Source organism: Rhizopus delemar, genomic scaffold, assembly GCF_000149305.1.
Source record: "Rhizopus delemar RA 99-880 supercont3.5 genomic scaffold, whole genome shotgun sequence".
Classification (NCBI taxonomy): domain Eukaryota; kingdom Fungi; phylum Mucoromycota; class Mucoromycetes; order Mucorales; family Rhizopodaceae; genus Rhizopus; species Rhizopus delemar.
In genome coordinates, this window is record NW_027137831.1 from 386,543 (window position 1) to 410,733 (window position 24,191).

The window sequence follows — 24,191 nt, forward strand, 5'->3', positions numbered from 1 at the left end:
ATGATTATCAACTTTCTTCTCCAAGCTCTCGGTCAGCTATTTCAATCGCGTCACCTAATATTGTTCTGACTTGTTCCGCTAAACCCAACTTTATTGCTGATGGCAGATCATATAGAGAAGTTTCGCAAGACGAAATTGTGGACTGAAAAGAATAAGTAGAGATTGTAGGACTGCTTGTTTCTTCAATTTCAATCTTTTCCGATAATACATTTTCCTCACGTTTAATCAAATAGTTTGATTTATCATCTTTGAATAAGCGTGATAGACGATGAATAAAATGGTGGCGAGGCATGTAAAACAAAGAAGAATGAAAGGGGAAGAAAGCACACACTATTTATACTGTAAGATGGACGCTCTTTGCGCATAGTATGCAACTAGGCGTACATTGAGGAAAAGGAGGGGAGAGACTATATGTTGAATCAAAAGCTCCTTTTCCTTTTACAGCGAAACAGAAAATGATGTAGAATATCGACAAAGGGGAAGGGGGTTTCCTCCTTTGTTTTAATTATTCTCTCACGCGAGTTGCATACACATTTGCCACTAAACCTTTTTTTTAAGCATGTGATAGCAAATAGGACAAGCACAATTTATAGGCCAATTGAAATTCTTTTTAGTGCACCTTTTGCTTTAACCAACTTTGAAGCTTTGAACAGTGTGACTATTTTTTAGACAAAAATCCCTTGTGAACTTTTTTTTTGAATCTCTCTTTTTGTATTAAAAATGTTGCATAGATTTGCTACAACTCTCGTTCGCCCTTGCGTTTTCCGCGCTACTCCTCGTTTTGTGTCTCGATCAGCCGCTTTACTTTCCAATAACTCTACTCGCTCATTTGCTTCTTCACATGATTGGCAGCAAGGTCCTAGTCACCCACTTATAGACAAGATTGCACAGCACCCACATATTATGCAACAATTAATGGATTTCACTGGTTTCTTGCAATCTAAAGGGGTTAATCTAAGTAAACAACCGAGCTTTATGGAGGTAAACAGAAAATAAAAAAGAATTATTTTTATTGATTTATATTATTATTTAGATTGTCAAGATTATGAACGATCCCGAAGTAAAAGAAAAGACTAAAAAGTTAGTTCAAGATATGCAAGCAGCTGGTATTACTTTAGACATGACTGCCATTCAAGAATTACAAGCTAGTTTAGCTAAACAGCAGCAACAAAACCCATTCGAAGAAAAGAATGAAGAGAAAAAAGAAGACGAAGAAAAGGGCGTATTGAATAAAGTAAAGGGATTATTCAAGAAATAAACAATTTTATTACAAAATGTCTGCATAACTTTGTTGTTGACGAGGGGGTAATTGTGGTGTAGAGCCTTCATATGCTTCTAAGGCTGCATCGAAGTCTGCTGGTGTTGTTTTTGGCTTTTTATTAAAACGGTTCCCGGCTGTTGTTTCTCTTTTTGTGTCCTTCTTTCTCCTATCGATAAGCATAAATATCAAAGGAAGATGTCTAATGTATTTTACTTACATTCTTTTTTCTTTGTTTTTTTGCTGTCTGTAAGCTAATTCCTTTTCATCGTCTGAAAATTCCATTTCCTATATATAACGAGTAAATCTTCATTTTCCTTTTTGTTTACTTTGCTTTCTTACATCTTCTCCAATTTCTTCATCGTAAAAGTTACTAGCATCCGTATGTTTGATCATTCTCAGTCTTTCAGTTTGTATGATTTGTGTCTTTTGGTAGGATGGTACATAATATACTGCTGCTCCAACGGTAGTCCATTCATTATTAATTTCACTCTCATCGTTAAATCGAACTGTATAATAAGGTCGAGATATTGGTCCAAATGTTTCAAATATTTCACCCATAACCTCTCTATTTTCGTATACCAACAATGATCCCGCATCTAACGCATTATACTCTGATCCTGGTCTTGAATGTACCACTACCACATTTTGAATGATTTGAAAGATATTTCCTGCATACAAAATCTCTGTTTGTTGTGTAAGATCAAAGACTGGTTTCTCCACAGTGAAATCAGTTATTTCATTAGCTGTTTTAACAACACCACCTTGACTTGGGGCCCCTTCTTCCTCTTCTTCCTCCTCTTCTACAATGTTACCTTCTTTTGTGTCCTCTTCTTTTTCTTCACTATTTAAACGTTCCTCTTCTTTGTTTAGTAAAACACGTATAATGATACAGTGTTCTTTCTTTTTTACCTTGAAGAATCATCGTCGTCTGAAGAAAATTCTAAATCACTACTCTCATATTCTTCTTCTTTTATTTCACCAGAAATAGCTGCATCAATGTTATCTTGAACAGATGTTTGTCCTATCACAATCTATTATAAAGAGTTTTCAGTATTCAATCTCCAAGCGTCCATTAAAACCTGCTTTTACCTCACTTGATGCTGGATTAATACGTTGCACTTGACCTTCTCTTAATCTGTTCTGTTGCTGTTCTTGCTCAGCGAATTGACTAGCAATGACAAGATCGTCAAGTTGATTCATTGTTTAAAGCTTCTAAAGAAAATAAAGGTTATTTTTTTTTTTTTCGTTGCTTGACAGCGGCATAAACAGTCACTCTCTTTGTCAAACCTTCAAAAAAAAGCCATTTTTCAAGCATTGATTCGAAACTATATTTAATGATTTAAAATATAAAATCAAAGTCAAGACACATAAAGTAAATTAAACACTCGACTGATGAACATCCAGGCCTTCATAAGTACTCACATTTCCTTTAAGATAATTTTTATTTGTTTGTATCGCAAAATACTTGCAAAAAATCATATTTCATTTGGTATTGGACAAGGCTACTCAAAAATGATCCTTTTTATTTGAGCGTTGAAGTATCTGCTGCTTTAATTGCTCAAATCGTTGAACAACAAGAAATTATTTCAAAGCCTTTACTGATAAACCCTCTAATTTCTTATTTTTTTATCGACTCCCGTTGTATGTGATTTCGGTGAGAAATGCAAATAATTTTGATAAATCATAATGAGACATGAAAGTAGGTACTACATTTTATAATCTATATTAACTCTACAATCAAGTTAAAAAAATAGGAATGTCAAATCTTTGTTGGCTTTAGTGTTCTATAATTGAGAGTAGAATGTGCTAGTGTGGATGTTCACAAAACCTGATTATGATACCTATTTGTTGTATGTCTTGTTTATCAATAAAATTTGACAGGATTAAATTCTTGTTATATCAATCCTTTTCCTTTCTGTTTAGCAATATTGAAAATAGAGCTTAGTTTAATAATCAAGGCCTCCTATTTTGACTTTCTTTTGACACATAACAATTTATGCATACCATTACCCTCTTACTAAAAGAACAAACAAAAAGATAACGTAGAACACCATTCCCCATTTTTATAAAAATGATTATTTTATTTTGAAAAGATTAAGAAAAATGATAATAAAAGATTAGATTTGCTCTGATGTCTTTAAACTTGTTTTTGTCATTTTCCATTCTTTTTTTTTTTTTTTTTTTTTTTTGGCAAAAATAAGTAAAGAAGTTAAAATAATAATAATAATAAACAGTCAAATTATTTTAGGACACCAGTCAAAAAAATATGAAGGAATCTCCTTTTCCTTTATGAATGCAAGGGATAAGTTGGGCAACTATATTAACAATAAGGTAGTTCAAAATGAAATATACGTTTCACAGAATTTAGTCCACTCTAAAATAAATTTTCATACAAATCACTAAATAATACTTTCAATGAAGGACAGGGCAAGTTTAAGAATCAAAGTGTTGGATTTATACAAAATACAAAACAAAAAAGAGACACTTCATCTAACATTTGAAAATAGAATACGGAACTGGATTAAAAATGTGAACGGACCATGTTACTCATTTTATGCGATTTGGAGCGGAACACAAAGAATTATCTGTTCAAGTAACATACCTAAGGAAATACAAACATATTTGTAATAAACAAAAGTTAAACAATTTGTTTTTATGTCTCATTGTTCTCATCATTTTTTAATCATAAATGAAGAGAAATGTGTTTGCTTGTAGTATAATTTTTATAAACTAACCAGACAAACTATTTCCAATAAACAAAAAAAGTATAAAACCTTTCCCTCTTTTTTCCTCTTTTTCTTTTCCCCCTTATTCTATCATCTATACTCTCTTCTCAATGGACTTCTTTCATATCTTCTTATGGTCTTCTTCAATGTCACTGTTATCATACTTTACACTCTATTGCTATGGTTATCTAAAAGGCTAAACAAGTTGGTTAATGGGCTAGCTTATTGAAGGATGCGATATCATACAATCAACATATTACTTGTTCATATAATCAAGACTATTGTCCAAAAAAGGGTCCTTAACAATGCTCATGATTACTCTGTAGCCAGTAGTTTGGCTCTCTATTTATCAATCTCCGTGATAATTCAAATCAACTTTATTTGTGTATTCAAGTGAACCGAATTCAAATCGATTGAAATTACAAACCAACGGTCTCATCAACATCCATGTCTTACCTTTGCTGTGGTCACTTTGCTGTGCAAAGGGCATCTTATCTATTATGAAGATTTCTGTCCTTCCTTTTGAATGGTAAATTGTATACATCAACATGCATTTGACTGTTTACTTACAATGTTCCTTATAGGCTTCAAACAAACAAAATCGATGCTATTACCCTGTGCCATCTTTAAATTATTTACCGTACATCTTTGCAAATATTACGTGCTGACTGTGGCTTCGTTTGTGGGTGACCAATGTCAATAAGATGAAGCCATGTAACAAAAGGAAGGACTCAAATCTTTGTAAATGGCGGTATCTGGTCTGTCTGCTGGGTTGAGCAAAGCCAAATGGTCGCTTTAAACTGTCTTTACAGATTAGACTTTGGAAACTTTAGGGGTCGGCTTACGATCGGAAGCTGTTTGTCATTGCTTGGGAAAACCGGAAGCTTGTGATGGTGTTGATTTGCGCACGTGTCTCTTGGATGATGAAGACTTATGGCCTGCAGCCCATTCCTTAAGTGTTCTATGCTATCCCTTCCTCGTTTGCAATGGCTTGCCCAGTTACTGGTATGTTCAAGCATTGTATATTCATCAAACAATCCTTAGCTAACCAATTCGTTGTTGTTTGGTAGATATTTTGTTTCTTTGGAAACTGATATCTACCACACAAATTATACATCTTTTTTTTTTCTCTTCTAGGTATATAGGTAAATAGCATATTGATTCCTTCTGGTTTGTGCTGCATTTTCTCGGTGCTGGTGTTCCTATGGTTCCTTGATCCTAGACAGTGTGTTTGCAATTCAATTATCGTCGTGAGTGTATGGTGTCCCTTCCGATGCAGGCAGTGGAAGACTAAGTCTGTAAAAATTCCTCATTGTTTCTACGGTCGAAATGTATTGACGGTTGAAGCGTAAAGTTTCCATTTGGGTCAACTTTGTTCCAGCAGATTGACTTTGATATACAAAAGCTATTGTTTAAATAGTTTGTATCATCTTTTTATAATAAATTTTTGTGTTCTATTTTATTTTATAACCGATAATGTATCAGAATTAAAAACGTTTGCATTGACTTTTTTTTTTTTTTGGGACTTATCATTTATAAAACCATATTATAAGATTAATTAGTAAAAATTGCTAGCCTGTTCCTATTAACCTTGCGACCTTTGGATATGATGAAGGCTAAAAAAATGGCAGAATGAATAAATCACACATCCAAATGTGCTAGAAAATTATTTAAATTTAACTTCTTCTAGCGCTGAGGCTATTTAAATAAAAACTTATTGCACGCAAAAGATATCATGGTTTCCTTATTTTTGAAGCGTTATCAATGGACAGTTTACACAAAACGGTCATTGGGAATATAGAAAACGATGAATAATTCAAATTTTATTTTGAAAAGGCACCCAAAATAACCAAAAGAAGAATGAAGCAATACTTTTATTCGGTTTCAGTTATACAAATGATTTTATTACCATTCCATATTTTGAGTCCAAGCATCCTGTTCAGGCTGATATCGAGGGGGAGGACGGAGAAAAGGTGCTGGAATATCTGTATCCTCGTACAAAGGAAAAACAACACCTAATTCCCAATTGCTATATATTTGCCTATGTTATCTTTCTCCATTTATGATATTCTAATGGTGTTCTTGCATTTCTTACCTAATACTTAATTTTGGTAACTTGGAAGCCTTTGATACTGTAAATTTTCCCCAAGCAGATGTGGTAGAATTATGACTCCTAAAAATCATTGAGGTAAGTGCCTAGAAAAGTTCACTCCAGTTTATTTACCCGCAGTAAATCCACCCTTTAACTCTACTTTTGGAGTTTGGAAGTGTAGCTATGATGTACTTTTGTTTTGTTTATAAGTAAATAGAGAGCAATTACTATTGTTTTTTATAGTCTTTTATTACCTTTGAGTGCATCAATGCTCCTTGTCTGTGGCTGATTGAGTCACACATTACTTGTTTGGGAAAAGTTGGCTTTCTCCAAGTAGCAGTATTGAAACAAATCGAATCCGCACCCTATCAATTATATGTTATCATTTAAATCACTTTTCCTTTCTTTCACTTACAGCACCACCATATCTACTCGATGTCACAGTATCACGTGTCGGAAAGATAATGTCAATAGGCGGCAATTGATTCTTTTGCAAACTTGAACGTACAGCCTTCCCATCTGAAAAGGAAGAAATACCACAAAAGGATTGATATATTTCTTGAAGGTAGCTTACAGACAATGATCCTAATGAAGAGGTCTAAAAAGTGAAAAGGAAGTTGAGACATAATATGGTGTTGTTCCAATGTTGCATACCTGCATTTCAACTTTTGGATAGTTATTTGGGTCCAGTGGCCCCGTAATGTCGCGCACTATGTCAGCCAAACGCGTATGTCCATATTTTTTATATTCTTCTTCTCCTTCAAAAACGCCAGATACAGACGCGACAATACGTGCCTATATACAAAAATAAAAGAGGAGTCTATTAGTATATATATATTTCTCCTCCATATTTAGTATTTATATGTACTTTAGCTTTAGAGAAATCGTATTTAAGTAACTCTTCTTTAACAGTTGTTGGAACGCGCATTTTGTCAAGTACGTCACAAATATCTTTAGCAAATTCAGGAAAATCTGATTCCGATTTTAAAGGTACAATGAGTTCAGGGAAATCTTGCATAAACACAACGTTTTCCAATTCTTCATAATCACACGCAACCTAATAAAATAAAAAGTGTTTTTATGATATGAATAACAACGATGTGTTTATCTTACCATATTGGCTGAGCCGATGACAACCCTTAAAGACGAAGATCGAAACAAAAGCATTAATTTATTGTGAAATACGCCATATTTGTTGTCCTTGAGTGGTGGTTGGATAATAATCCTATTTTCTCCAATCTTTACACCAATAGCCTTTTATATAGAAAGAATTAAAAAAGAAAAGATAGTAAATGATGTAAAAAATGCGAAAAAAAAAAGTTTCCTTACTGGCCGTCCATGGGTAACAATAACCATATTTGTATTTATAGGAAAATGCTCGTCAATATAATCCATACTATAAACGAATGATGTAACAACCGCCTTCTTCAAATCGTTCTATAAATGTTTATATGATTAGTTGTTAATAGGTGAGAATCTAAAATTAATCAACACTTTTTGAATAATATCCTTTAGAGTGACATAATCTGGTCCAGTAAAACCCTTAACATAAGTAAGCTTGACAGTTCCTTCCCAATATTTTGCGTTGGAGAGATCTACACGCTTTGTGACAGATCCTATGTCTATTTCTTCTGATTGTTTTCTTTTTCTCACAGGATCTGCTGCTCCTAAAAGTAGATCTCGAGCTGTGAGTTGATCTACAGTTTTTCCAAGTGATGCGGCAATGGCTACTTTTAATTCCTCATTTTCTTGTTCTTGTTCTTCAATGTGGCTTCTTAATGACAGAGCAATGGCTTGTGCAATTTCTTCATTTTCTTCAGCATTGTTCATTTTATGTGGTTAAAACTTAAAGCAATTTTTTTTTGTCGAGTGAATATGCAAATCTGAGTCTGCATTTTTTTTTTTTTTTTTTTTTTTTTTTTTTTTTACAGCAATTAAGGATTAAAAATCATTTTATTAACACAATTGCTAAATTACACTATTTTTTATCATTGATACAATAACGACATGTATTTTCCAACTTATGCACCTTCAATCAAATCATGAATCAAATCCAGTAAGGTAGCTGCTGACCACGCTTGTGTTGTGCAAGAGTCAGGACAAAATTCACCGTCCTTGTTTGTCAACTCAGGAAGACCACACCAGACGTTTTCCTCAATGTACTTTCGATGTTCGCGCAGGATACGTGCGATTTCTTGCTGAGGGATAGCTTGAAAGTGGAGTGCGGCACGTAAAAAGTAACCTAAAGGCCAGAGCCACTCGGGCCCTTGATGATAATTTCTACCCTTTGCCGTTTGGAAATCTTCCGAGTCATCTGAGTTGTGGTAGTAAGGACGATATTGCTGGTCAGCAGGATCCAAAGTCTTCATACCCAAGGGCCCTAATAGAATATCTTTGCACATCTTGATCGTTTGTTGAGCATGCTCTTTCCTGAAAAGTTCTGGGGCAACGGTCATAGCGACAGCAAAGTTGGGCCGAAGTTGATACTCTGTGTAGGCATATGTGGCCTTGTACACATCCTTATAAATACCTCGGCGGTTGATAATTTTGGAAATCACGTCATAATCCTTATCTTGTGCAGGATCTTGAGGAATATAGTAAACTCTTTCAAAATTCGCTTGCAAAAGTTCGTTCCAGTCATGATAAGTAATTGTTTTGTCTTCTTTGCCAATGTGATCAACGCCGGACCATTGGAATTCTTTACGTTTAACAAGCTCGTTAATCCATCGCAATGTGCTCTTTAAAAGACCTGTAATCTCTACAGGAGCACCATCACGAGGTGTGCCTGGATATCCTTTATTCTTTGCCTTGGGTGATTCACCCATTTTGTCCATCCATGTTCCGCAGTTCCAAATATTTCCGCCTACAAGTACACCAGATCCCCAATCAACCTCAATATCAATGTTGAATCCTTCGTCGGTCATTTGCGAATCAATGGCAGGGCCTGCATTGTGCTCTCTAAAGTGGATGCCACGAGCATGACGTTCCATGATTTCTTGAATCAATTCAGCCATTGTGACTGAGTACTTGTAGCCCTCTTCAACTTCGACAAATCTATCGTCCTTGGGGAATCGACGAGGTACATCGGCTTTCAAGATGGAGGGACCATCTGGAGCAAGATGATAATAATCTTGGATGGCCTGTAAAAAGAACCAGACAGAGTCACGAGAATTATAACGAGGATATCGAACAGAGTCTAGCAAGTTGGGGATCAATCCGTGACGCAAGGATCCAGCAAAGGATATGATGTGGTGCTTGGCTGCCTCATATTGGCCTGTTACCATCAAGAGTCCACGCAAGGAGATGAAGACATCACGACCCCAGACACGCATATGCTGCACAGTAAAGTGTGGTAAACCGGCGGCTAAAGAAGCTGTGCTCTCAAGTGGGTTGAGGCCTGCGTTAGGAACTTTACCACATAATTGAACACTTGTTATGGCTAATTGCTTGATAAATCGATCACCGCGCTGTACAAGAGGGGACATAAGAGTGAGCGCATGAGCATAGACTTTATCATAAGCCGTCTTGATTGTCAATGCAAAATATTTAGGCACCAAAAAGTCCGGAAGTGAGTGAAGCAAGCCTGATCTACTTTCAAACCAGTTTATTAACGAAGCCAAGTTAGGGTGGTCCTTTAGGTAAGCCTTTAAATGATGAACAGTATAATCAACTGCCCAAAGACCTGCACGTAGGTTATCACAGAAAGGATGTCCTAAATCATTACTAGCTATAATTGGGTTCAAAACAGACATGAAGCCCTGAAGACCAGCATAGACAAGCTCACCAAAGTTTGGTACATTATAAACTCCATCTCCTGAAGTAGCCGAAATCTCCTCACTTGCACAGCGGTAAAGAACAACATTGCAATCCAGCAAATTCAGAGTAGAGACCACATCATCATCTATTCTAGTCACTTGTTCATGAATCTCTGCATATTTATCACCAATTGATGTCTTCACTACACAGATGGAACCAGGAGTAAAACTATTTGAGAGAATGATCTCTGAGTATCGCCCTTTCTCGTCGTGCCCCTCGATAACTTCGGGTGGATTAAGGTTTTCAAGATGTGATGGTAATCCTTGGAGATACTGCGTCTTTTCAGGAGGATGCCTATTGTCAATTTTTAAAGAATAGGCAAATTCAAATTCTATAGTGGATCCGCGAAGGCGGATAGGAGAATGTCCTGTGCCCTGTCCAGGGAAAGCAGTTCGAGAGATGAGCAGGTAACCATTTTGAGAGCCAGGATGTTGTCTATGGACGAGTAAGAAATCATTCTCTTGGTGTACATAAACTTCACGATATCCATCCAAGCACATCTTACGATGTAATAAGTTTAACTTTCTCTTGGCTTCAATGATACCTGTCTTATGGTTTGGATGGGGATCATATCGTCCTTTTTCGTTCACAATATCAAGAAGGCGAGGATAAATTTCGTCATAACCTTTTACACTACCAGTTGCACAGTCACTGAATGCTACAATAGCCGCATTAGGTAGTGCATCCTTTAATGTAAATAGAATTTGTTAGTTGCCGTATGTTAAAGTTTTGTTCTGTTTACTACCTCAGGTGTTCTCTTTTGAAAAGGGGTTTCATTATCATGAGTACAGTCCATGAAAAGAGCACGAGGCATACTTCCACAAGTGACAGGAATTGAAAGAACTTTTTCGTATTTTTTGTCTTCATAGGAAACCACCTTCCAAATCATATCTTCATCCATGCTTCCTACTGGTTTTCCTCCGTGGCGGTGAGCCAGACGAGAGAGCTCGTGTGTATCCCAAGCCTGCATGGCTTCACGGATAAGAGCATGAATACCAAGACGTGAAACAAAGTCATTGTCTCTCTCTGCAGAGCCCGTGAACAGCTCAGCCAAAACATAAAGATCAGGTCGTATCTTTCGGGCGGCATCCAAAAAGTATTCTGCAACATGGATCGGAGTCGAATGGCAGTTATCAATACGAATACCGTGGAACATGCTAGCAACCTGTTCAGTATAGTCGCGCATCTGTTTCCAAAGCCAAGGATTATCTTCAGGAGCTTTACCATATCGAAGCTTGACACAATCTCCCCAAATGATGACCTCACGGCGTAAATAGGCAGAGGAATCAGGACCAGCAAAGTCCTTGAGTGGGTCTGCATTCCAAATCCAGCCATTATTAGCTAACATCATACTGCCGCTTGGATGTACGTTCTTCGGATCTTCAAGACGCGTAAAATAAGTTTCAATTACTGGATTACTGTTTGCAGACGAAAAATACTTAATTTGGCGTATTCCTTTTTTCATTTTTTTAATGACTTACTTTTTTGAAATGGGTCCCAATTTTGGCCCATTCTCGGCTAAACGAGTGAACAGAAGCCTTCCCTTGATATTATCCAAAGCTACTTTGCATTCTTCGTCATATTCTTCATAAAGAGGCAAGTTGTAATCATTCAACAGGTTTTTAAATGATCCTACCAAATTCTCTACTTGATCATCTGATACATCTTCTAAATGCTTGATTTTATTAAAAGCCAATAAGAAAGAAAGTGCAGCAGGAAGGTGGATTGTCTTGTGGAAGCGCGTACCCAAATGGCCATTGCGGATAACATCTTTACCGAATAAGGCAATGCGTTTTTTAACATCCAATTCGTACACGTTGTGGTACACATCCGGATTGCACGATAACTTGTCGGAACGCCCCTTGAGAGCGTTACGGATGACATCAACATGCTTTTCTAGATCAATCACCTTGTATTCATAGAGTTTCAAGTCCTTGAAGATGTTAGTCTTGATGTATTCCACAATCACGTCAGCATCACGATCCGAACGAATTTCTTTTGGAAGACCGACTTGATCAAACTTGTCAGAGAGTTCAATAAGAGCAGTATCCAATTCATAAGCAGGAACAAGATGAGGTGAATTATGAAGGTTATAACCTAGCTCAATCCACTAAGTATGATATTTTCTTGGAAAAAAAAACAACTTCTTACCAGCCTCAGGATGATGTAATAAAAAATCTGTACTGTTACTTGTATGATTCCAGACAACATCAGAAAGGCTTAAAATACCGTGCTTTTCGTGAATATTTCCAATCGCCTTTTGAACAATAGCCAATCTTTCCTTGTTGGACTTTTTACGGTCTTTTGGGTCAAATACGTCATCATCAAAAGCAAGTTGATCACTGATACTGTAAGGCGAGTTAGAAACACCACGTTTTTGCAGGGGAACAAAATGAATCATATTGTAACCACTGTACTCGACTGTGTCAAGAAGACTTTGCCATTCGGTAATGGGGCCCATCCACTTTGGGACCATGGACAAGATGACCAAACCATCTAATGGCAAAAGTGAATCACTTTTGTCTTTAGAAGGCAATTTGATACGCGGTTCAGCAATTACATAACCCGTTTGAGAAGTGACATCTTTTCCTTCATGACGATAGGCTACACGATATTGATAAGCACCAGGAACATCGAGGTTTATGTCACAATAAGCATGTAACAAGTGAGGATCCTTAATAAACCTAATACCTGTGGTTATTATCAAGCACACGTATTGTAGTCTGTATTACTTTACTTAACAGGATGAAAGGAGTCTCTTTTAAATTCACCTTTAATGGGATAGTTTGTATAAAGAATTGGGTGTTCGCCAGCAGCCAATGTTCCTGGTTCTAATATGAAGCGCAGAATGACTTGGCCTTTAAATAAAGGGATTCTTATGTACTTTATTAGGTTTATTAGAATAACTATCTACTTTACTTTAATACTATTTACACTTTTATCTTTTGTGGGTGAACCATCATCATCTAAAGTAAGGCTATACAATCGAGGAAGTGCTTGAGTATTTGGATCTTGTATAAAAACCATAAGAAAAAAAAAGTGAACGAAAAGAAGAGTGGCAAGTGGAAAATTACGGGTTAAAAAAGGAAGATTTTGTTGTTTGTTGCAAAAAAAAAGTTATTTCTAAAGGAGTTTCAAGTTTCGTTTATGCAAAGCAAGAAAGACATTCGATTCTTATAAAAATACATTTGTCAACTGTGTGAGAAAATGCCTTTTTTTTCTACAATAAAAGTTTCGGTTCCTAACTAAAAAAAAACTTCTTTGCTTGTTTACATATTTACCAATGATGTCACATTGACCAAATGTTTTGTTGAAAATGGCGTAGAAAGGCACTTTGTATTTCAATAATGATTCAAGGGAAGGGCTCAATTCCAGGATGGCGTGTCTGTGCGACATAAACCGAAAAAATAGTAACACACTTATTCTAATTGGAATCATCGATCGTTTTTCTAAGAAGTTTTTTTTTATAAAGCAATGTAAAGAAAAACTTGATATAAACACGTTATTATGAAGCTATCACGTTAATTGAGCATGACTCGCAAGCACAATTTATAAAGCAACAGTTGCCATATCATTCTATTTATTATGAGAGTTGAAGCTTAAAGTTTTTAAAGTAGCTGTATTGGTTTCTAGGTGTACTCCATGTGCTATCAGACCCACCAAAGAAAGTATGAAACACTAGCATTCAAACATTAGAACAAAGATTTGACACAAAATGGTAAGATTACTTACTGATACCAATGGATTTAGGCGTTTTAGTTGTTCGAATAACAACCTTCTTTATATCTACTTTCTTTACACCATTAACATAAAGACGCATGCGACCATTTTTATTATTTTTGGTGTTGAAATCAATCACTTGCTTCACAGTGACCCATTTGCCTTTCTTGAAGCTGAATTTACCTCGACCTAGGCTGTAACCATAGTCTGAATTACAGATATTTGTCTTATTATCACAAAGGTCAGAACGTTGTTTATTATGAGGAAGATAAGCATAGATTTCTCCTTCACCGTCATCTCTCCACATGAGCCTAAGCAATCCGAATTTAATTGGCCTGTGCGACATTAGGTTATATTACTTTTGTTACCTTGAAGTAAAGCAAGAGCCAGATTCATCACCGCCTGTACATTCGCCATTACCGCCGTATATACCAGGAAGTTTGCCACCTAACGATTGATATAAGTATGTTGATTCATTATACATAAAATGAATTATTTACCTTTTACAAATTTAAACGATTTGGGAAAGTAAACACTGTATTGAAATGTGACCTTCTTTGTACTTTTAGTAGCTGTAAGAGGCTCTGCCAAGAAGCCGAGGCCACCAATTGGGTTTACTTCAGGATTTCTAGAGTGAGCATTATACTTTACTCGAAGCACAAGATCCTTTGTTTTCTTTGTAGGATCTCTGTAAGCTGCATTTTGTTTTTCGGATCCCTTCCAAGCCCAAAGCCAACCTCTATGTTTTGGAATATGCCATTTATTATTCCATTTGGTGGTTGTGCCAACTTTTGCTTTTTTGTATTTGTTCCAATTCATAAATTTCCAGTATTTAGTGCCTCGCTTTTCAAGGGCAACATGTTCACTTGCTTGTACTGCAGAGCAGAGCAGGATCACAAGAAGTGTAATGAATAAAACCAATTGCTTATGAATCATTTTTTTCTCCTTTTATTTGTTTATATCCAATCGATGGAATAAGTAAAAGAAAGAAAAATAATGATAGTAATAAAAAGAAAAGAAAGAATGAAAACACGTCCCTTTTTTATATAAAAATTATAAATTAGCTTTAATGCAATTTGTTTCCTTAGAAAGAACTTATTACAGGGTTTCCCAACTGAGATTTTGAGATTTTACCAAATCAAATACACTGATTGGCCATGCGGAGTAAATAATTTTTCCGATTTTTGTTAGGTTTCCCAGATCAGTGTCCCCTTTTATGTACTAATGTTTTCTTTGTTATATTATAAAAAACGTTTTTTTATTTTATTTTTTTGCTAACAAACCAATCAGTTGTTAAATAATTTACTATTTTATTATTAATTAAAAGTAATGGTAATTGCTTAACAGTAATCTAATTTTTTGTTTTGTAATAAGCCGTCTAATTATTATTCCACGTTTTATTATGATATTAAATAAAAATTTTTGATCGGAAGCGACGTGGTTAGTGCGAACTTCAAATTATAATCACATCCGATAAATGTATTTGGTTTTCCATGCTTTTTTTTTTTTTTTTTTTTTTTTTTTTTTGTGCTTCGATACTTTTAATTTGAGTATCAATTTTTTTCGTTTTGCCTCCTAAATGTGTGGTGCTAAGCGATAGAAACGACGTCTTGAACTATGAGCTTCATGGACAAAGTTTGTTCAAACAATATTCCTTCTTGTATCTTGGAGTGCCCTTTAAACCAGGTGGTTTCATCAACCCATAAGACCTGTGTGTATACAGAATCAAAATTGTCTTTATTTATGTAATGTATTAGCCAAGCAGAAAAGTTTATTTTCTCAATTTAATTTTTGTGTACGACAAGGAGTGCACAGATGTGACATTGAGTTAATGGAAGTAATCGTATCACGTCAATTTCATCTCAAGATTTCAGTGTTAGCAGTACATGTCATTTTAATTTATAAAATGACAAAAACAATAACAAAAGAACATGCGTTTTATTGCCATTTTTATCAAATTTCAAAAGCACAAAGGAGTAAGGACATTTTGATAAAATTACTAGCGTAAAAATAAGAATGTCTTCTTTTTCTTTTGGTTTAATAAAAAGAAGATTCTGCTCGCAGTACTTTTTCTCATCTTTCTTTTCTAAAAGAAGAAGAATATAATTTTAATTTTATTGATGATTTAAGTGTAATAAACTAGTTTCTATATGAATTGAATAATAAAAGAACAATGATTTCTTGGCAGAGAGAGAATAACACACGCGCCTTTCTTGATCTTTGTTTTTCATTATGCCCTTTTCAGAAAGTAAAGTCGCATTTTTACAAATTTTATAGTACAATATAACAAAAAAGCGACAAGTAAACACAGCATTTATCCCTGAAAATAGTATATCACAACCATGTATATGATTCGTGCGCAGTTTAAATAATTTAGCCAAATATAGATAAATTATCTATTTATGTGTTTTTTTTTAAACTTTTATAAACTATACACACATCAATGTATTTATGAATTTTATTTAATGGGAAAATACATTAATAATAAACTACATATTTTCAGGTATTAAGATATTATTGACTTCATCATCTTCTTTTTTAAATAATGACGCCCAATATTTTACTTTGGTTGAATCTGGTATGAGTACACCTCCGTCATCAACGAGATCTTTATCTTTCATTGGATCATATAATGAGTTTATAAACTTTTCTTTGTTTGTTGTCAAATAATCCCAAATACTGTATGTCTTTTCTTGTGGCTTATATTGATGTCTATCTGCTTCACAGTTAAATAAAAATGTACCAAATTGACATGAGTAGACGTGATAATGTAATTCAAGTAGCATTTCCTGGTTAAATTCAAACCGTGTTGGATAAAGACATGTTAATTGATAGACGCAATCCAAGAATTGATGAAATACTGGACTTGTTTCTTTTTGGTAATAATTTGATTTATAAAACTTATTTTGCATGTCTTTGATTGTATTTGTCGCTGCATTTCCTCCTGTATTTACCAAATTGACAAAGTATTTTTCATTTGTCAAGTGGCCACAACGATCTTGAAATTTATGTCCAAAGGAGACCCAGTCCTTTTCGATTAGTACTTGAAAACCTTCGAATGTGCGATAGTAAGGGTCTAGACATAGTTCACTCAAGGAGACCATTTGTGAAGTACGATCCCAACCATCTGAACAGTGAACAAGGACATGAGAATTAAAGACGTGAACACTCTTCACGATTTCTTTTGTTCCGTCTATTAGTGTCGAAATATGTTTTAACCATCCTGACCGATGCAGTGCGCTCTTGTTGATCTGTCTTCCAATATTATCCACTCCTTGCATTGCTTTTCATAAGGCGTTACTATAACATATACCATATATTTACACAGCCATTTACCTTCACACATTTTAGTTAAACTATCTCTCATGACGTGAATATTATCAATTGCCACATAAATCTTTTTACAATTACGATAATGATCCATATTCTCTGTACCTGCTCCTCTTGCTACATTACCCACCGCATTAGCCATTGGTCTTGCATCAACAATTAGATTAGCAGCTGTTGATCCATAAATAGTCTCTCCATTAGGTCCAGTAGGTACGTTGGATGAAAATATAGATTCAATTAATTTTTCATCTTGAATCGATCTTGCTTGTTTAAACCCTACTAATGGTTGACTACTTCTTGTAATAGTCGCCTAATAAACGTAATACAGTGTGAGTTAAATAATAAAATAATTATTTTGGACTTACAGAATTATGCCAATGTAAATAAGAAAGCGCAGGAATTCTAGCTTTGCTACGATATTTGGCTGCATGAGTCAAGACAGCATCACTTATTTTAGATGGCACAACCAAGATACGCGGGTAAGTAGGTGAATACTAATAATACTAAGCAAACTTTATACAATGATCTCGGTAAAACGTTACCTTATAATCTCTATTAATAATCGTAAATCTCCATTTATCACTTGAGCCAATCCCCATACGCTCATATTCTTTAATAGGATCATAAATACTCCATCCATTATTGGTTAAATAAGGTACTTGAGGTTGATAAGAATACGCATGAAGTTGTTCTATCGATGCTAATAGTATATTATAAATATTGCTTATATAATCATTACCGGAACTTACAAACACAAGCTAATTTCTGTATAGTATCAAATACATCTTGTGCTTCACCTTCCTTTAATAAGCCAAAAGTAAGTGTCATAAAATCTCTACAACGAATATATAAAGGGTGTCGACCACTTTGAAGTGAAACTGGTTGTCTTTCTACTGTATGTATAATTGGATAAGGTATCTATCAAGATATTCAATACATTATTATTCCCTACTTTCGTTATTTACCCATAATTCTTCTGAAGATCCAGTTGAATGTCTAAAGATCAGGTGATGTACAGTCAGATGTAAGGTACCTTCATAAATTTCTTGTCCTTTTCGAAGTTCAGCATCTTGTACCTTTAATAAAACTGTAAACGAAATTTTCAATTATTTTTTAATGTATATATTACTTGAGTAATTTTTAGTAGGTCAAGACGATTTGGTTGCATGTTCCCTTGAGATTGGAACAGCGTGGGTAAAGTAACACGACTAAGGTTGAAAATGATGAATAGAGAAAAAGAGGTAAAGTAAAAAAAATCGAGTAACAAATATGTATGTGTCTATGAAAGAGAAGACGTATCTTTTCTTCTCCCCTTTTTTATTATCGTTACAAAGAAAAAGAAAAAGAATCCCTTTTTTGCTTGTAAAAAACAGTGCACATCTTTATGCGATAGTCACGTGATACGCATAAAATGATACAACAAAGCACCAGCCAAAAAAAGTTGTTAAATAGAGGAAATTTGTATACTTTTTCCAGAAAATATTTTTTTCAGCAAAGTAAATGAAAAAACCAGGCTTGATAGATTGAAACAAGCAGCCATCTGAACAATTTCCAGTATGTGTCTGGTGGTTTTGTTTCATTTAGCAATGAATGGGACACGGTTAGTGTTTGAACCACAACTCTGAAATTAAGCGGGCAACCAGAAAATTTTAAATTATAGAATAAAAAACCAAAGACAACTGGTGTGCTAAAGAAATTCAGATTCAACAGAAAGGATATTGAAGATTTTGCTTTATCAGACGTTTTCCTGGGGCTTAACGTCGAAAAATGGAATGGCATGAAAGCTTTAGGGCCAGTACATTAATTTTTTAACAGTCACTATCTGTAACTGCATCTAGACAAAAATGGATTGAAGATCTTAAGTTAGTAAAGGCAAATATATAAGGAAACCTAAAGTTGCTAGATTCGCGAAGATGTCAGAGCATCTCAAAAATGAAAGTGGCGAAGAGTATGATGAAGCTTTTGATGCTAAAAAGAACAGATTGAAATTAGAAAGGAGCAAGCAGTTGAAATTACTAGAAACTACAAAGTTGGAGGAGGAATTCAATAATGCGAAATTAAGCACTGCATTAATAGGTAATAATATTAAAGAGAATAAATTGATTCCAATTATAAGAATTATTTTCCAGGTTGGTGAACAACTACACAAAAAATACATTACCGGTGAAAAACTGACTCTGTCTGAATGAAAAAGAATGAGCCCTAGACTATCTGGTATACTTGATCTAGTGAAAGCGAGCCATGGACAGAATAGTTTATATGCAAAGGAAAAATGGGGGAAGATATATAGCTACTATGCGCATAAATATAGATTGGTTCTGGGTGGTGTCTCTATTAGTCTTGAAGAAAAATGAGATTACATATACAGCAAATGCATTTCTTATGATTTTATCTTGGTCAGCCGTCAATATCTGGATAAGTTGTACTACGTGAAAGATGTAAAGATGGTGGGCTATAAAACTTACAGATTATTGAACTACTTTTAATAAACCACTCAAAAAAACCAATGTATCCTTAATCCAAAGAATATAAAAAAGCTAAGCGAGGGCGGTTATGTATATCAGATTTGGCTACCCCTATTTAAGTGGTTATTTACTATCAGTGGTAGTAGTATAAGATCGAAGGCTGGAGAATCTGTACTTATGAAATGCCAAAAAAAAAAACTATTTGATAATAATATCAAGTACAACAGTAATAATTCTATTGGTGAAAAGAAGTAACACTATGACAATAGGCAGAAATGGATTTCACTTCCTCCAAAAGATAACAAGCTAACTATAACTTACAAGAAAAGAGCAATTGCTTATGATGATGGCTCTTTTTCTGGGTCTATGAAAGGAAAATATCCTGCTCCTACCAGACGTATTACCGATGTTATTAAGAAGATACCAAAGGATTCAAAAGAGAATGTTAAGTCTATTTATGTTGCTGAGGTTTCTACTAGTCAAATATGCAATCAATTTAAAATCAAAACTTTACTGTTTCAACTGGATCAAAACGAAAAGTACATGCTGTTTTCAAGTGTAACTCTTGTGGCATGGTATGGAATCGTGATATGATAGCTGCCAAAAACATACACCATATTTTCACACACAGGCCATAACATAATGATAAAAGGCCTCCTGAATACATGAACTTCGCTTCTTCTGAGGATTGTATGTGAACTCCATCACGGGCTCCCATCCCTTACCTACCGGGTAAGTTGTATATAATATTTTTTTTATGATAATTTTTTACTAACATCCATTTTATGTATTTATACCTTTTGGTGTCTCTTTTCTATTTTTAATGTTTGTTTTATCTCAAATTACCCCAACTTTCTCATATCAATTATTATCAAAATTTCTATTTTGTTTTCAAATTACTTTAGCACTCTTCCAAATTATTTTTTATTTTTCTCAAAAATTTGAAAAATACAGAATTACTTTTTTTTTTGTAAAATATTTAGAGAGAAAAAAGAAATGCGAAAGAATGGAGACAACTCGATTGACATTTAATAAACTTTGTTTACTGGCTTTTATACTTCGACTGTGCTTACTTGTTTACGGCGAATATCAAGATGCTTATATGACAGTTAAATATACTGATATTGACTACGTTGTCTTTACCGATGCCGCACGATACATTACGCAAGGTCAATCACCTTATTTACGCGAAACCTACCGCTATACCCCTTTACTCGCTATCCTACTCACACCCAACATTTATTTGTTTTCGTCTTTTGGTAAATGTTTATTTGCAGCAGCAGATCTCTTGGTAGGTTACCTGATTCACCGCATCTTACTTTTGCGTGGGATGCCCTCGAAACGAGCTCTTTACTTTGATGCACTTTGGTTACTAAATCCAATGGTAGCCAATATTTCGACCAGAGGAAATGCAGAAAGCTTACTGGGTGCTATGGTCCTTGGTACACTTTACACTATACTTCAAAAGAGACAGTACTTTTATAGTGCGTGTGCTCTGTTTGGGCTTTCGGTACACTTCAAAATTTATCCCATCATTTATGCTGTACCTCTCTTGATCTTGCTTGATCAGCATGATACTGTGCCTTTACCTACTATCATGCAAACTTATCAAGTAATGAGGAATCGATGGATGTATAGTCTAGATAACCAGAATGCAGTACAAAGATCAATTAAAAACACCCTTTCCTTCCTGTCACCAATTCGAATCTTGTTTGGCGTCGTTAGTGCAGCTGTATTCTTTATATTGACTGGGCTCATGTATCAAAGGTAAAACTGAATTAATCATTAAATACATCACACTTATAGTTATCATTAGATATGGGCATCCATTCTTGGAACACACGTATTTATATCATGTAACAAGAGAAGATCATCGTCATAACTTTTCAATTTGGTTCTATTCACTTTATCTTGGTATGGATCATAGAAGCCCTTGGATGGGTTTGTTAGCATTTGTGCCCCAATTGGCCCTTGTCATTGCTATTGGTATCACTTTTGGAAAAGATGTATTTTTTGCTTGCTTTTTACAAACATTTTTATTTGTTACCTATAACAAAGTGATCACTTCTCAGGTATATATTACAACGTTATTAAAGAAATTGAACTAAACTTATAAAATAGTATTTTATGTGGTATATCTGTTTATTCCCGCTTATTTTACCCTCTACAAAGATACAAATGAAATGGAAAGGTGTTTTGTTATTAGCTGGCTGGGTAGTAGGCCAAGTATGTATAATAAGTATAGAAAATATTTGTATACTAATATATTATATAACATAGGCTGTTTGGTTAAATTATGCTTATCAATTAGAATTCTTGGCTCAACACACGTTTTTTCAACTTTGGTTATCAGGCACTTTATTTTTTATGATTAATACTTGGATAATAGTTGAATTGATCAAGAATCATCAATATGAAACAGTATTCAATTCAAACGATAAAATCAGGTGGGTTTGGGGAATGGGTGATCCTGGCTCAAAAAGATCCTGAATATTTAATTATTGAATGCTGCTCTTATGATTAAATAAATAGAAAAAGGCCAATACCGAGTTTTTTTTTATTGGTATCCAGAATCGATTTATTAATTCTTCAATTGAAATGACTATAGATTGTAAACACCAAAATCTAATATTCTAAAAGAGGTTTCATTTTTCCTATAGTATATATTAGTATAAGCAGTATTTTTGTAATTAATATCATTTACTGCTGTATTGCTGTAATACATCTACGATCATCAAAAGCAACTCTCCAGACACCATCCACATCTGTAATCAAGTCTCTAATAAACTTTCCAGTCTTGATGTCCCACATTTTCAATCCGCCTTCGGAACCAGAGATTACCTTTTGGTCATCATGTTGAAAGCATGTAATTGAATTATCATGTCCAGAGAGAGCATGCTGACAAACACCTGTTTCGGGTGACCACACTCGTAATATAGAATCCGCTGCGGCCGAGACAAGATGTTGACCAGTAAGTCCCAAGAGCCCTACCAAGACAGTGTGCCCCTCAAGACGCTTTAGACATTCGCCCGTGTTCAGATCCCAGATACGAACAGAGGAATCCATACTACCACTCATACATCGATTTCTCCCTGCATCAATCACAACTGAATAAACCTTCTGAGTATGCCCTTCCATCAGGTGAACTAAGCGGCCTCGTTTGATATCCCATACACGTACTGTATTGTCATAGCTACCGCTGACCACAATATTCTTATGAGAAGCAATCGCCCGCACCGAGTGTCTGTGTCCAGTAAGGGAGTGTAGAAAATAAGGATTGGATCCTTCACCGTGGTATTGGGGATCTTGAGTATTTGGCAGTCTCCAGACTCGTAAAGTTGAATCACGGGAGCCAGTGACAATCATGGATGGCATATCTTGTGTTGGCTTGGTGATCAGTAGACACCGAATGGTTGAAGTATGGCCAGTAAAGATATGTGTACATTGGCCTGTTTCCATATTCCACACACGAACTCTTCGATCGGTTGAACCAGTCACTAGAGTTTGACCGACATATTGAAGAGCCCAAACGCCGCCCTCATGACCCTCGAGGGTCATCTTTTTCTTGCCTGTTGCTGTATCGTAAATATTAACATGCGAGTCATCGGCACCCGACACAATTTTTTCGTCATCAAATTGTAAACAGGTCACTACAAACTTATCATGGCCCTTGAAATCTCTTTCTTCTGCTCTTCCTTTCTTCCAATTCTGTTTCAAGGTGTGATGTCTTGCATAGAGCGTCTTATAGCACTCTTGCCGTGTCTTAGTTATCGGATCTATTAGACTGTAGCCGTCCTGAAGAAGTAATCGGATCCAGGCCCTCTTATCACCATCAATGATCACCTTCCAATTTTTACAAACACAGGATGCTCGACTGAGTGAAAAGGCGTCTAAATGGCGAATAATACGTCTGGAGATCTCTAAGGGTAGGTGAGACAAGAAATCTCGTTTCATGGCCGGTGTTATAAAGGAACTCATTAATTGTAGTGTCCCCTTGGATGATTTCTCAATCAAATCCAAGATAAATTCGGTCTGAAAAGAAGGTGGAAAGGCTTCAAAGGTCTCAATCATGTTCGGTAACTTCCATATTGAATGTTTAGAGAGTCGAGGTCGTTTATGTTCTCCAGTTGTAGAACTATTGATGGAGTCAGCCTCTGTTGAAGCTGAACGTTTGTATTGGCGTGGCTGATTGTATAAATATGGTGGGTAGTACTATTTTCCAAGTTAGCCTTCTTTACTATTGTTATATTTTATAAAATGTACTTGATCTTTTAAGTCATAATCTGTAGTTGAGTGAATTTCTGTGATTTGCAAAGAGGTTGTGCTACTGCTACTTAAAGGTAACTTATTAAGTTGCATGGTTTAAAAATAAATAAAAGAGTAAAAATAAAGAAATAGGGTATCTGTTTTTTAACTGAAAAAAATAAAAATAAAAATAAAAAAAAAAAAAAGTAAAAGGAGAAAAAAGAAAAAAGAAAAAAAAATATTTGTCTTAAAAAGAGGGAGAAAGCTTTTAATGTCTTCAATGTTCGGAATGTAAAAAATAAAGATGTGGGGACGTTACTGGTGAAAGAAATAATTGCGAGTATAAAGCAAAATGTTTCTTTTTATTATGACTATGACAATTATTTAATTGTTTATTTCATTGTAAGCTCTAGTTTTTATTTCTATATTTTGATTTATTCACCAACAAAAAGCACGGTCCGTGCCTGATGCAAAACCCGTCACATTAAACTGAGATTGTTTTTGCATGTGTCATACAAAAAAATACTTTCCAAAAA

At 35.0% G+C, this 24,191-nt stretch overlaps 11 protein-coding genes across 11 annotated transcripts; 3 read left to right on the top strand and 8 right to left on the bottom strand.

Moving 5' to 3' along the window:
* Window positions 1-720: 720 nt before the first annotated feature.
* Window positions 721-1,258, top strand: RO3G_06883 (uncharacterized protein; the record flags this gene model as incomplete). The annotated part of the gene is made up of 2 exons (XM_067661473.1): window positions 721-981; window positions 1,034-1,258. 2 exons carry the CDS (start codon window positions 721-723, stop codon window positions 1,256-1,258), a joined length of 486 nt encoding a protein of 161 aa, XP_067517574.1.
* A 309-nt stretch (window positions 1,259-1,567) lies between these two features.
* Window positions 1,568-2,461, bottom strand: RO3G_06884 (uncharacterized protein; the record flags this gene model as incomplete). Its single annotated transcript, XM_067661474.1, has 3 exons — window positions 1,568-2,102; window positions 2,171-2,292; window positions 2,351-2,461. 3 exons carry the CDS (start codon window positions 2,459-2,461, stop codon window positions 1,568-1,570), a joined length of 768 nt encoding a protein of 255 aa, XP_067517575.1.
* Window positions 2,462-4,243: 1,782 nt separating this feature from the next.
* Window positions 4,244-4,611, bottom strand: RO3G_06885 (uncharacterized protein; the record flags this gene model as incomplete). Its single annotated transcript, XM_067661475.1, has 3 exons — window positions 4,244-4,329; window positions 4,444-4,506; window positions 4,554-4,611. The coding sequence occupies 3 exons, from the start codon at window positions 4,609-4,611 to the stop codon at window positions 4,244-4,246; spliced, it is 207 nt and encodes a 68-aa protein (XP_067517576.1).
* Window positions 4,612-5,892: 1,281 nt separating this feature from the next.
* On the bottom strand, window positions 5,893-7,435 carry RO3G_06886 (uncharacterized protein; the record flags this gene model as incomplete). Its single annotated transcript, XM_067661476.1, has 8 exons — window positions 5,893-6,016; window positions 6,083-6,183; window positions 6,334-6,444; window positions 6,495-6,677; window positions 6,734-6,874; window positions 6,948-7,136; window positions 7,193-7,333; window positions 7,409-7,435. 8 exons carry the CDS (start codon window positions 7,433-7,435, stop codon window positions 5,893-5,895), a joined length of 1,017 nt encoding a protein of 338 aa, XP_067517577.1.
* Window positions 7,436-8,100: 665 nt separating this feature from the next.
* On the bottom strand, window positions 8,101-12,922 carry RO3G_06887 (glycogen debranching enzyme; the record flags this gene model as incomplete). Its single annotated transcript, XM_067661477.1, has 6 exons — window positions 8,101-10,581; window positions 10,638-11,313; window positions 11,377-11,992; window positions 12,047-12,579; window positions 12,633-12,726; window positions 12,823-12,922. 6 exons carry the CDS (start codon window positions 12,920-12,922, stop codon window positions 8,101-8,103), a joined length of 4,500 nt encoding a protein of 1,499 aa, XP_067517578.1.
* A 556-nt stretch (window positions 12,923-13,478) lies between these two features.
* RO3G_06888 (uncharacterized protein) lies at window positions 13,479-14,551 on the bottom strand (the record flags this gene model as incomplete). The annotated part of the gene is made up of 4 exons (XM_067661478.1): window positions 13,479-13,573; window positions 13,628-13,926; window positions 13,984-14,062; window positions 14,116-14,551. 4 exons carry the CDS (start codon window positions 14,549-14,551, stop codon window positions 13,479-13,481), a joined length of 909 nt encoding a protein of 302 aa, XP_067517579.1.
* A 653-nt stretch (window positions 14,552-15,204) lies between these two features.
* RO3G_06889 (uncharacterized protein) lies at window positions 15,205-15,508 on the bottom strand (the record flags this gene model as incomplete). The annotated part of the gene is made up of 2 exons (XM_067661479.1): window positions 15,205-15,350; window positions 15,502-15,508. The coding sequence occupies 2 exons, from the start codon at window positions 15,506-15,508 to the stop codon at window positions 15,205-15,207; spliced, it is 153 nt and encodes a 50-aa protein (XP_067517580.1).
* Window positions 15,509-16,029: 521 nt separating this feature from the next.
* On the bottom strand, window positions 16,030-18,113 carry RO3G_06890 (uncharacterized protein; the record flags this gene model as incomplete). The annotated part of the gene is made up of 8 exons (XM_067661480.1): window positions 16,030-16,044; window positions 16,180-16,808; window positions 16,952-17,255; window positions 17,311-17,439; window positions 17,488-17,645; window positions 17,695-17,863; window positions 17,911-18,021; window positions 18,075-18,113. 8 exons carry the CDS (start codon window positions 18,111-18,113, stop codon window positions 16,030-16,032), a joined length of 1,554 nt encoding a protein of 517 aa, XP_067517581.1.
* Window positions 18,114-18,858: 745 nt separating this feature from the next.
* On the top strand, window positions 18,859-19,378 carry RO3G_06891 (uncharacterized protein; the record flags this gene model as incomplete). The annotated part of the gene is made up of 2 exons (XM_067661481.1): window positions 18,859-19,021; window positions 19,257-19,378. The coding sequence occupies 2 exons, from the start codon at window positions 18,859-18,861 to the stop codon at window positions 19,376-19,378; spliced, it is 285 nt and encodes a 94-aa protein (XP_067517582.1).
* A 1,134-nt stretch (window positions 19,379-20,512) lies between these two features.
* On the top strand, window positions 20,513-21,808 carry RO3G_06892 (uncharacterized protein; the record flags this gene model as incomplete). The annotated part of the gene is made up of 4 exons (XM_067661482.1): window positions 20,513-21,177; window positions 21,227-21,482; window positions 21,532-21,636; window positions 21,800-21,808. The coding sequence occupies 4 exons, from the start codon at window positions 20,513-20,515 to the stop codon at window positions 21,806-21,808; spliced, it is 1,035 nt and encodes a 344-aa protein (XP_067517583.1).
* Window positions 21,809-22,110: 302 nt separating this feature from the next.
* Window positions 22,111-23,769, bottom strand: RO3G_06893 (uncharacterized protein; the record flags this gene model as incomplete). The annotated part of the gene is made up of 2 exons (XM_067661483.1): window positions 22,111-23,595; window positions 23,674-23,769. The coding sequence occupies 2 exons, from the start codon at window positions 23,767-23,769 to the stop codon at window positions 22,111-22,113; spliced, it is 1,581 nt and encodes a 526-aa protein (XP_067517584.1).
* Window positions 23,770-24,191: the final 422 nt, after the last annotated feature.